Source organism: Nansenia antarctica (assembly GCF_963989245.1).
Source record: "Nansenia antarctica genome assembly, chromosome: 3".
Lineage (NCBI taxonomy): Eukaryota > Metazoa > Chordata > Actinopteri > Argentiniformes > Microstomatidae > Nansenia > Nansenia antarctica.
The window spans coordinates 56,065,657-56,077,711 of NC_137688.1; the positions used below are offsets into that span (position 1 = coordinate 56,065,657).

The 12,055-nt window shown below is 41.5% G+C and overlaps 2 protein-coding genes across 4 annotated transcripts; one reads left to right on the plus strand and one right to left on the minus strand.

Moving 5' to 3' along the window:
• Positions 1 to 1,951: 1,951 nt before the first annotated feature.
• Positions 1,952 to 7,854, plus strand: katna1 (katanin p60 (ATPase containing) subunit A 1). 3 transcript variants are annotated; one of them, XM_080526475.1, is made up of 11 exons: positions 1,952 to 2,027; positions 2,540 to 2,702; positions 2,817 to 2,968; positions 3,423 to 3,588; positions 5,348 to 5,457; positions 5,550 to 5,655; positions 5,783 to 5,941; positions 6,072 to 6,198; positions 6,511 to 6,645; positions 6,812 to 6,938; positions 7,139 to 7,854. In XM_080526475.1, the coding sequence occupies exons 2-11, from the start codon at positions 2,541 to 2,543 to the stop codon at positions 7,335 to 7,337; spliced, it is 1,443 nt and encodes a 480-aa protein (XP_080382601.1). In that variant the 5' UTR covers positions 1,952 to 2,027; position 2,540; the 3' UTR covers positions 7,338 to 7,854. The 3 variants fall into 3 exon arrangements, with proteins under 3 accessions (XP_080382601.1, XP_080382599.1, XP_080382600.1); XM_080526473.1 differs by having other exon boundaries at positions 3,402 to 3,588; positions 7,139 to 7,851; XM_080526474.1 differs by lacking the exon at positions 1,952 to 2,027 and adding an exon at positions 2,308 to 2,389 and having other exon boundaries at positions 3,402 to 3,588; positions 7,139 to 7,852.
• A 138-nt stretch (positions 7,855 to 7,992) lies between these two features.
• Positions 7,993 to 11,890, minus strand: ginm1 (glycoprotein integral membrane 1). Its single transcript, XM_080526476.1, has 8 exons — positions 11,776 to 11,890; positions 11,490 to 11,561; positions 11,160 to 11,259; positions 10,905 to 11,059; positions 10,521 to 10,680; positions 10,186 to 10,415; positions 9,907 to 10,070; positions 7,993 to 9,723 (listed from the first exon to the last, which is right to left on the minus strand). The coding sequence occupies exons 1-8, from the start codon at positions 11,863 to 11,865 to the stop codon at positions 9,618 to 9,620; spliced, it is 1,077 nt and encodes a 358-aa protein (XP_080382602.1). The 5' UTR covers positions 11,866 to 11,890; the 3' UTR covers positions 7,993 to 9,617.
• Between the last annotated feature and the right edge of the window lie 165 nt (positions 11,891 to 12,055).

Here is a 12,055-nt window from a genome sequence, read left to right on the forward strand (position 1 = left end):
TTATTAAGAACGTCTTTGTCTTTGTTTTGTGGACTGCTTGCACATGACGGGGGGGGGGGGGGGGGAATAGGTTGCTGGTTTGTCAGATGGCAGGTCAGGAATTGGGAACATAAGTGGTTTGTATTTGTGTGTAACGGTACATATACTGAGGGGTGGAACATTTGAGACATAGCCGATAGGAATGTATCATATAGAGCGGACACTACACATTACATTTGCAACGGTCTGAAAGCTCTGCACTACAGGTTTAGTCACAGGAGCAGTTCATGTGCTTTTTGAAGTCATAATGGTCATCAGTCAGCAGCTGGAGTCATTTTACACTACAGGTGTATTCATGGAGTGCACAGGGTATACTTTGTGTGTGCTGTCTGAACAGACATAAACTGAATTGAAAGCTAAAATATCAGGGTGCTCTTTGAAGACTAATAAATTCTGTTTAAGCCTTAATTTATTTAAGATATTGTAAACTGGTGACGCTAGTTGAGAAATAAGTATGGGATTTACTTTTTGTTGGAACTTGCTTTTATTGGAAATCTGTCTTAATTTATATTTTAATAGGTCTATTGCAATGGGGATTTAGTGAGAACACTTGTAGAATTTGCAGGGATAAATAAATAATTATTCATTGCTGTGCCTTTGATCTTCTGCTCTTTCACCAAATATATGGGGGGAGGGGGGGGAATCAGACTGGCATTTTAGATTAGACAAGACATAGATGATTGAACTAGTATTTTGTGTATTTTTCTAATTTATACAGAAAATGTATTTATAAATTGTTGTACACATTTGATGTAAATATTTTTTCTCTATCCTCTTGGTTAGTGTATGTTCATTAGGGCAGGCCCTCTTCATTAATCCCCTCTAAACGATCTTTACTCTGTAATCATGATGATGATGATCATAAGCATTCCACGCCTTAAACAGATGGATGTTTTCTTCAGTGTTTTCTGGTTGCCGAAAGTCGCAAATATGAAACACCATACTACTAACCTAATTCTCAAAGAGAGAAGATGGCATCATGGGACAACTGGTTCTTTTTTTCAAAATTATACTTTTATCTCATTTGTATTCACAGCCTCAAGCAACTCTGCCTTTGTCACTTGCATTCGGTCTCAACCAAAGCACTTGGCTATGCTGTATATGAGTTTACTGACACAGTTTACCTGTTAATGAAGGACTGATACTACTTAAACCTGGATTGGTCTCCCCTCATACTTCGCCTTTAATAGTGACCTTGAATTATCTGAATGTAGTTATGGAATATCATCACTGTCATTTCTGCACTGGTTTTTGTTGTAATCATGTAAATGTGACAATGATTATTCAAGTGTAAATGTATTTAGGGTTGGATGCAGGGAAAGGGGGGTGATGAATAAAGAATGTAAAGCACAAAGCAATCCTATGAATTCAGTTTATTGTCTTTTTCACATGCAAACATCCATCACAACATTCACTATGCAACACGACAGGCTGGTCGGCCAGGTACTATACTAGATGAACAGTAGTAACGTTCGGTTCACTCGACGTTTTACACTTTTTACTACTTGGATGGGACAATGTTGTGGCAAATCTGATATGAACGGTATAACATTTTCATATCCAGAGTTGTGACAACATTACTAAGAGATGGTCTGTAAATTGGACCCTGTCTCTTTGCTACAGTACGGTCAGGATCAACCAAACCAATAAACTAGTTTCATAGAGTAGCCTGCCACTTCACTGAATGATAGTACCGTACCGTTTAATCCTGCATTTGGTGCAGGGCCATGCCCGCAAACCTTTCAATACTGTCAACAAAAGTCGCCTCTGTGTTCTGTACATCAACTCAGGATATGACGCTTGAAAGTGCAGTTGCCTTCAAACGCTGGGACGCGGGTGTGCGTCTGGAGCTGGTTGTTTCTCTCTGTACCAGCGCAATCACTGTGTCTGCTACTGGTCTCTTACTTTGGATTTGGATAACTCTTGGATGTAAGCCAGCTATGTGTCTACACTTTGTGTGTCGCATTTAGCTAACATCACTGCAACAGGTGGGTCTATTCAGATTAGCATATCAACCAAGCTACTTTGCAAAGTTGCTAGGTGGCTAGCCAGCTAGCTAACACATATTGTTGAGTAGGCTAATGACTAATCGCTGTCTAGAAAAAAATGCTTTTCTGTGCCGATAATGTTTTCTCATAAATAATGAGGTGTATATATTAGAGGTAGACCCAACAATAACTATTACCACATAGCTAGCAACTTACTAGCTGGCTAATCAATTGACTGACTGGCACGCATGTTAGTTGACAACTTCATTCCACCAAAGCTGTCATGCACTTTTGTTTGTAAAAGGAATCTCGTCTGAAATTCAATTGAACCACGTAGAACTGTGTACATCCCGTTCGCTACAGTAAGTTCCCCCCCATCTTCACAATGATCTGACCTCTGGTGCGGGGTGGTTGTTGACGTCCTCCTAGGAGCATTGACAGCGCAACACGAAGCTACTCTGGCTGGTTAGATATTTGTTCCATTAAAACTGTCAATCTTTCTCTCCTACTAGAATGAGTCTACATGAGATCAGTGAGAACGCGAAGCTTGCCCGAGAGTATGCATTACTTGGGAATTACAGCTCTGCAATTGTTTGCTACCAAGGAGTGCTTGAACAAATCAAGAAATACCGTTTCTCGGTACGTGACAGCAGCTTTCAACAAAGATGGCAACAGGTAAATGACTCATTAGTATTCTTGGTGTTATCAAACTGATTGTGATTGTGGTTTGGGCAGGAACATTCTGGGGAATAATATTGAATTTCACTTCCCTATTTTTGCTCTTGACAGATATGGGAAGAGATAAGTGAGGAAAATAAACGTGTGCAAGAAATTATGGCAAATCTAGAGCGCTTCCAACAGGAGGAGACCACCGTTTCCAAACCAACCAATCAAGATGGAGATATTTGGCCCGTTCAAGTAGAACGCAGGCATGAACGCAGGTATGTGGATTCAATTATACGCATGAACGCAGGTATGTGGAGTCTAGTCAATTATAAGTGCACTCAGTGTAAAATGAATGTGTGCCCTTGCTTTTTCCTAGAATTTAAAGACACAGCTATGAGATTTTCAGAGTATCTTTATTAGAATCTGATTGAGTGTGCAGTTCGCTTAGTAACCAGAGGCAGAATAAGCTGTTCGTCTGAGGAAAATAACTTAATGATGCAGTCATGTGAGTAAGATTAGTGCTCACTGTGCCTGGTGTTGGACTGCACAAAAAATGCTGCCCTCAACAAACGAATGCTTGAAGTCCAAGTGAAATAGAAAAGTAGGCTTTTACTTTCAAGAAGTTATAGTAGTTTTACTTCCAGCAGGTGAAAGTGTAGTTTGTATTCCCCAGGCTGATGGATGTAGCCTTCTCCTCTTTCCTTAAAGATCTTCCCCATGTCCGGTTAGGAAGCCCCCAGTTCCCTACAAAGACAGTAAACCTCACAACAACCGCATTAGTGTGGGCCCCCGGGCTCAGCACCATCAGTCGCCACGTGGGGCCAACGGTGACAGGGCCAAACTTTTGAAGGGCAAGGAGAAGATAGGGGTCCCAGGCAAACTAAAAGAAGACAAGGTAAGGCTTGCTGGCTTTCTGGATTTCTTGTTTACTGTATATTTTTACTTACCAAAATAAAAAAGCTTAACTAAACTCCTCAAAAAAAGTTTGGAAACGTTATTTCAGTCGATTCTTCCTCCCCTTTAATAATACCAATTGGTATTGTATTTTATATCGTTGGAAAGCCTGATTAGTCACCTTTACAACGAGGTACAACTTGTAAGGATCATGCATTCATCACATTCATCGCATTCAGCGGCCCAAAAAATGTTGCCAAAATCCCCTGCAATATTCATCTGTTGGTATTCACTCTCGTTTTGAGCTTCAAGTGCTGGCAGGTGTATGTCAGTCACAGGTGTGTGACTGGCACCTGAATGGCACCTAATTGACAGGAATGATATTCTGGGGCCAGTGGCGATCCCATATCTCCAGAATCTGGGACCTAACTCCATCCTCCAGGATGACAACGCTCGCCCCCACAGAGCCAGGATCATCACAGAGCACCTCCAGAATTTGGGAGTGGAGAGGGTGGAATGGCCTGCCGTGAGTCCAGACCTCAACCCAATTGAACACTTGTGGGATCAGCTTGGGCGTACTGTACGTGCCAGAGTGACCAACGCAACCATGTTGGCTGACTTGCGGCAAATCCTAGTTGAGGAATGGGATGCCGTCCCACAGCAGTGTGTGACCAGGCTGGTGACCAGCATGAGGAGGAGGTGCCAAGCTGTTGTGACTGCGTATAGATTTTCCACACGCTGCTGAGGTGCCTGACAGTGTAAAATTAATAAAGTGTAAAAATGGCCAATATGTGTTGTTTTTTCCTTATTACTGTGGGAGAGTGCAATCATCCAGTCCACCAAGCAACTCACCGGCGCCCCCCTCCCCTCTCTGGAAGAGCTGTACAACACACGCTGTCTCAGGAAGGCCTCCAAGATCTCCAGGGACCCACCCAACCCACCCTGGGTACGAACACTTTACCCGGCTGCCCTCGAAAAGGCGGTTCAGGACCTTGGCCGCAAGGACAAACAGACTGAAGAACAGCTTCTACCACAGGGCCGTCCAGGCCCTGAACACAGCAAAGACCTAGGTTCTGGGCCCTGGACAGTCTGGACGGATTGATGGCAGCGGCTGGACTGAAAAAATCAGGTGTAGTGCTGAGGCACAAATATGTACATTTCAAGCCTGCAAACTGCGACACTTTAAATAAATGTGCAATAACACTATTGTGCAATATGACAACCCTAGTCGTCTATCTGTACAGTATAGTACAGTGGATAGTGTACATAGCCTTTATTTATGTAAACCAGCTCCTTCCCTTCTGAATACCAACAGAAGAATATAGGGGATTTTGGCAAATATTTTTTGGCCGCTACCCACACGTTTAGCTGTGTTGCTCATTCCACGAATGCATGATCCTTACAAGTTGTACCTCGTTGTAAAGGTGACTAATCAGGCTTTCCAACGATATAAAATACAATACCAATTGGTATTATTAAAGGGGAGGGATAATCGACCAAAATAACGTTTCCGAACTTTATCTAACTTTTATATAACTTGAATCACGATCCCAAGAATGTAAAATACTATGTGCCGCATTGGTGTTACACAACCTAAAATGATTTGCATGTTGACTCAACACCATTCACTGTACGCATGTTTACCTAAAATCATCACCAGCTTGTCAGTCCGGTTTCTGGTTCTCAGAAAACCTCTACTGCATGAGTACATGGAACCCCTTCAGAGCAGACAAATAATCCTGTATATTTCTGCCTTGCAGAACAAAGCTGAGGAAAAAGAAGTGAAGAAATTTGACGGGACAGGATATGACAAAGACCTTATTGAAGCCCTTGAGAGAGACATTATATCTCAAAATCCCAATGTTAAATGGTGTGTTACTATTAACCATTAACTTCCTAAAGAATATTACCCTGTAAACAAGAGTTTGGCTAACAGGAAATACTCCCTTTTAATGTTTATAGGGATGATATTGCAGACTTGGAAGAAGCAAAAAAGCTGTTGAAAGAAGCCGTTGTGCTGCCTATGTGGATGCCTGAATTTTTCAAAGGCATACGAAGGCCATGGAAGGTTCTGTTCTAAGTCACCTCATCACGTTCTCTGTTACATTGATCAATTGCATGACAAAGAAGACCATCTAATGGTTGTAATTAATGTAAAGGTTGCACATATTATAAAACATTTGCTTTATTTCCAGGGAGTACTTATGGTGGGGCCTCCAGGCACAGGAAAGACCCTTCTGGCTAAAGCTGTTGCCACAGAGTGCAGAACCACATTCTTCAATGTCTCCTCGTCCACTCTCACTTCCAAGTACAGAGGGGAGTCTGAAAAACTGGTCCGCCTTCTGTTTGAAATGGTAATATTCTTCCACATCAAGTTGTTTTAGAATTATTACACAAGAAGTTCTGTTTCACAAGATGTTATATATCTATCTAAGAAGTTTTGTCAGGTTCTAGTGTGTTCTAATGTTTTTGTGCCCTGTACAGGCCCGGTTCTACGCCCCTACCACCATATTCATCGATGAGGTAGACTCGATGTGCAGCCGCAGGGGAACGTCTGAGGAACACGAGGCTAGCCGGCGAGTGAAAGCAGAGCTTCTGGTCCAGATGGATGGTAGAGTACTGCTTTTCTAGATAATTATTGCGTTTGACATGACAACGACGGTAATAGGAGCTTGCTAATAACATAGTGTGTGCGGCCTGGCAAACACTGCATACATGCAGAGATTGCAGACACATCGGTTCATCTTCCATGTCACAATATAATTGCATCACATGATATGCAATACATCACTTGATATACAGTGCATCATTCATCACATGATATGCAATTCCTTTCCCTGTAAATGTTTTGTTTTTGTCCAAGAAATGATAGTACTGAAATGTTGATGGTATTACACTTTGGTGTTATTGTGCTGTTGTTTAGGTGTTGGTGGGGCCTCAGAAAATGACGATCCTTCTAAGATGGTGATGGTGCTGGCAGCCACCAACTTTCCCTGGGACATTGATGAGGCTCTGAGGAGGCGTCTTGAGAAGAGAATCTATATCCCTCTGCCTTCAGGTCCGTATTCACTACACAGTACACACACACACACACTGCTCTCCCCATAGCTATACATTTTGTATGGCAAACTGGATGGATTTATCACTGTTTTTTCCAAAAATATGTTACACTATGTTTAAGTGAAATGTATGTTTCCTCTGTGTGTGATTTGTTGTATATACAGCCAAGGGCCGAGTGGAGCTGCTACGGATCAACCTGAAAGAGCTGGAGTTGGCCAATGATGTAGACATGGCAAAGATTTCAGAGCAGATGGAGGGCTACTCTGGAGCTGACATCACCAATGTTTGCAGGTAAGCTCTTACTTTAACTTTCTTTTAGGCAATGTGAATACTATCCCTCTAAACAAGCTCTTACTTTTCTGCTGTTCTATTGGCTGAGAAGATGAGTGCTGGTTTGAATAAGAGATACCAGTACTGTGATGAAGAGAAATACCTCAGTCTAAATCCACAATCATTCATGAAATGTTAACATATCTTGGTAACGTCTTTAGGGATGCCTCTCTGATGGCTATGAGGCGACGGATCGAGGGTCTGACGCCGGAGGAGATACGTAACATTCCCCGAGACGAGATGCACATGCCCACTACCATGGAGGACTTTGAGTCTTCTCTGAGGAAGGTGTCCAAGTCTGTATCAGCAGCTGACCTGGAGAAGTACGAGAAGTGGATTGAAGAGTTTGGCTCCTGTTGAGACGGCAGGTCATATGAGCCACATCCTCAGTCTCAGGTCTGCAGCGGGGGGATTAGTGGAAGGCTGAATCTGGTCACAATCATTTAACACTGGCTCTGTGTCGTGTCAGATCTTCCCTTTCTTTGTATACAGCGATATTGCCTTAAGTTAAGTAGGATAACTGTGTGCACTTGAGAGATTGCATCTCTTTGCCTACCTTTTAGTTGGCCCTGGTCGTGATGACAATAGTACATTCCGAAACATACCTTGATTCGTGTACCTTATGTTACTTAGTGATGTTTTACAGCAAGTACATTCTTACGAATCAAAGAGTTATGGGATGGTAGAATGCTCAGGACAACGGCTTAGGAAAAAAACTTGATTCTCTCTATATGCCTTGAACACCTTTGCTACCAAAGTATCTACCACAGTGTCTTTTGCTCCTGTGTTATATCCAGTGATGTACTGGGGTATATGTCAAAGTTACACTACCTGTTTGTTTTATGCTCTTGATTTTATTTGAAAGTGAATTTGTATGCAATCATAGAACACTAACAATGTGTTGTTAATAAAGCTATGGAAGTAAAATATGACTTGCTGTCATGTTTTTTGTGTGTAACCTGTTCAGTCTAAAGATTGTCACACAACATGAATATTACAGAAACATATTTATTGAGCAGGACTTACAGGAATTACATTTGGATTTTTAAAAAAGAAAATAAATGATGCACACAAGTCATGCTTCCATGCTTCATAACATCATACACAAGACTGACATGGAATTGTGAGGCACCATAAAAGCAATAAAAGGAAGGTAAATTGGTCTATTTCACTCAGATTATTATGGAAGGTGAGCACTTGAAGTCATCATGCAGTTTCCTAATATAAAGCTGCTCATGAGACAGCCACTGCATTCACTCACTACTAGAACTTCAAATGCAAATTGTGTTGATGCAGGATGTCCATGTGCCATGGACCCCATTCAATGCCATGCATATGCCAACCTGTAGCCAAGTCTTCAGAGTGACATTGATATCTATTTTGGTCATGCTTAGCCTGCTTTGAGGCAAATCAGCTAATAAGCAATTGGAGAGAATTCAGAATATACTTGGTATCTGAGAGAACTTAAGTCAGCACTTCGATCCAAAGCTATGTATTGGAAAATGATTCCTGTAAGTGTTGCTTTGGATGCAAGCGTTGACTGTGCATGGCCAGTGTCATTAACATAATCACATTCCAAAGAACAGCCAGTTCTCATATTCATACATTCCATTTAAGTTAAAACACACACGTACAAACAACAGGCAATTAATAAAGCAGCAGGGCCTGCCTATTCACTGGGCACAATGATCCAGAGCGCAGACAACAGAGACACAACATATACTGTAAAAGGGAAACAGCTCTATTGTTTTATACATTCCATGTCTATCTCCAACGTTCTGTAACATAAAGCCATGTGAATATGCCCTCCCAGACCTCTCAGCAATAGGAACTAAAAGTGCATTCTATTACTTGAAATGGGATTTCATGGATAATCATTCTTAGTGCTGCACTCAAGCACTAAGCAGTGCAAGACTAGGCCCTTCAGTCCATATATTAACTTGAACACAGGCCAGTCAGTTTTCAGTCAAAATACAACAGGAACATTCAATTCCATCTGCTACATTTTCCCCCGTAAATTATTTTTAGACATACATTAGTAAGACACACACACACACACACCCCCTACGATGAGGGACCTATGAAGTACAGTACATGAATGTTCAAGCAGTTTGTCTTATGATTAAAAGTTGCATGACAAACATCAAATCCCCCAGTCAGAGAGATACAAGATTATGAAATGAGCAATCAAAAATAAAGCAGTAACACATGAGTATTAACACATTAGGGGCCAGTTTCACAGACAAGGCTTAAGCCTAATCCTGGACTAAAAAGCATCTTCAATGGAGATTTTACATTGAAAGTGTGATTTAGTCCAGGACTAGGCTTAAGCCTTGTCTGTGAAACCGGCCCTATGTGTTATAGTGAAACTTCAGAACATAAACGTAGAATTGGTACAGGCACTGTGAGGCAACACAATCATAATATGAACAACAACAGTGTGCAGAAGGTCCTTAAGTATGTTCTTATTCCAGTGGTAACATTTCAGATTCATCTTTTGAGAGGGTATACTCTGGAAAAATACAATTAAATGTTGTGTATTTATGTGTATAAGTGCTACAAGAGAAAGGTGCTTTCTCTGACAACATAATGCCTCATGTTTCAACAGCTGCAAGCAGACTCCACTTCATCAGTCTTCATTTAAGGCTTCTTCTCTTCTTCTTCAACCTCTATTTCAATGTTTTCAAGCAGAGTGTGTCTTTCATCTTCCGGCATCAGAGTTACAGGATTTAAATGGAAGATTCCCCTAAAGCAAAAGAAAAAGAATTTTCCTCATAAGCATCACACTGAACAGAGAGATGAGAAAGAATGAATGGAGTTGCCCATCATCAGAATTTCTCCACACTGATCTGCCGATGTTTAATTTCTTCCAACAATAGCAGTCATGTGAGGAGGTTTGTCACTGGCCTCTGTGAGACTGAAAACATACTTGTGTTCGCATGTTGGGAAGAGCATGTCCAGGATCTTGACGATGACTGCTGACCCAACAACACCAATTACCACCACCCACATGATCAAGAAGAAGAGGGGTAGGGATTCAGACCAGAAGCGTCTCAGGCGCTCCCTCACCTCTTCCACCCATCGACACATGGCCTGTAGAGAGGTTGACATAGGTTAAATCAGGGCAATTTTAATATATATATTTTTTTTTTTTAAATAACATTGAAACTATCAAAATATTTTTTGGTTTGATCCAAAATGAGCTTACACTGTAAGAGGACAGAGCTTCTTTGAGGGGTGTCTCTGTCTGCATATGATCTGATATCCCTTCCAACCCCTCATCCTCAATATAATCACTTTTAGCATCATACAAGAGGTCAGGGTCCATGCGTAGGGGAGTCTCTGGGAGCTTGCCTGGGGCAGCAGTCTCCTCCTGTGTCGTCTCTGCGTGCTTCAGAGGAGAATGACTCGTGGTTTGGGACATAACTTGGTCTTCAGCTGAGGGATAGAGCAAGTGAATATTGTTTTAGCAATGGAATTCACCAATCATGTCCTTCAAATATCAAGAAAAATAGGCTGTCAGGTATTACACTTCCTGTATACCTTTTTTAGGACTTGTTGGATCTGTGATAACTACATCGTTTTCCCTTGGGATCCTGAAAATCTCACTGTGTCCTATGGGGTAGGTGTTGGTGTACTGAGCAAGTTTCTGGAAATTTGGGCTCATCAGTATCTTCACTTCACACATCTCTGGCTGTTGGACCTAAATGTTAAGAAATAATGCAAAGAAATACAATTACAACATCAATACATTTATGACAACAAGGTCACACCACAGATGTTTCCCTATAGCCCAAATATGTTCCTCTTGTAAGTTCTGCTTTGTTTAAGCACATGGTTTTCATAAGCAGTACCCCATACTTTGACTGCACCAGTTGATCAGTTTGTTAAAGGGTCATTTCCTCCATCGTTATCAGCCATACCTACCTTTCTCCCTTCCATCTCTATGACCTCGCTAAACACCTGAAGGGACACCACTTCTTCTGAATCACTCCACAGGCGATTCTGGCTCACCATCACCCGGGTGACAGTTGAGACTAAGTCACCTGATTCAAATTCACTGCTGCCATTGGTGGTTTCCACTGCAAACACAGATGGCACAGTATGTGTTGATAAGAGGTATAAGACAAGCAGTAGTGTAAGCAGTCGTAAACTCTTATCAGCATGTAAATGACTACTTACAGAGCAACGCTAGGCAATTCATCCGTGTCACCCCTGACAACTCCACAGGAACATCATTAATGAGCACTTGCTCTTCATCAACTGAAATGTTCAGACAGATCTGAAAATTAAGGTAAAATATAACTTTAAGAGCTGCCAGATTATTCATGAAAAATCTAGTCATATCCCAAGTTTACTCATCATGTGAAGATCACTATAAAGAAATAGAAGATCTCATTGGATTGAATCCACCTGGCCAGCAAAATGCTGAAAATATGTGCACACAGGGAGGAGGATAATATATAGCCAGGTAATATTATTAGCTAATTATTGTGGTTAGCTTGAACTTACCTGCAAGTTGTTGGACTCCTGCACCTGAGTGTCACCCACGGTTCCTGCTGTCACATTAATCAGAATGTTTTCCTACGATGAGAAGAGAGTCACTATTAATCCCAAAACAGCAATCACTTATCTGAAGACAATTTACAGCACAGCTAAGCTAGCTACCTGCAAGCTAACAACATAGGGCAGCTAGGCTAATAATAACAAAGTCAGCAAAATAGGAGCAACATAGCATTTAAGTCAGCTAGCTTGTTCACTAAAACTAGCACGGATGTAATATTATGTATCGTATTACCGTGTTCAACTGTCGAGGTGTTGACTCCGCGAAAATTAATGACATAAACAATAATAATATTGCATACATTGATGTTGGTTTCATCGCCATCTTGTTAGCTAGCCGTCTTCTTATCTGGGCTCGACGGATATAGAGAAACAACGGGTGCGTTCGTAAATACGCTCTGGAAATCTTATCAGCACTCTTGTTCAATCAAATTATTTGGTCGCTCTATGACGTTGAACCCAGTGTACGCTCCGGCGCTCTCAGAGCGTATTTACGAACGCACCCAACAACACCC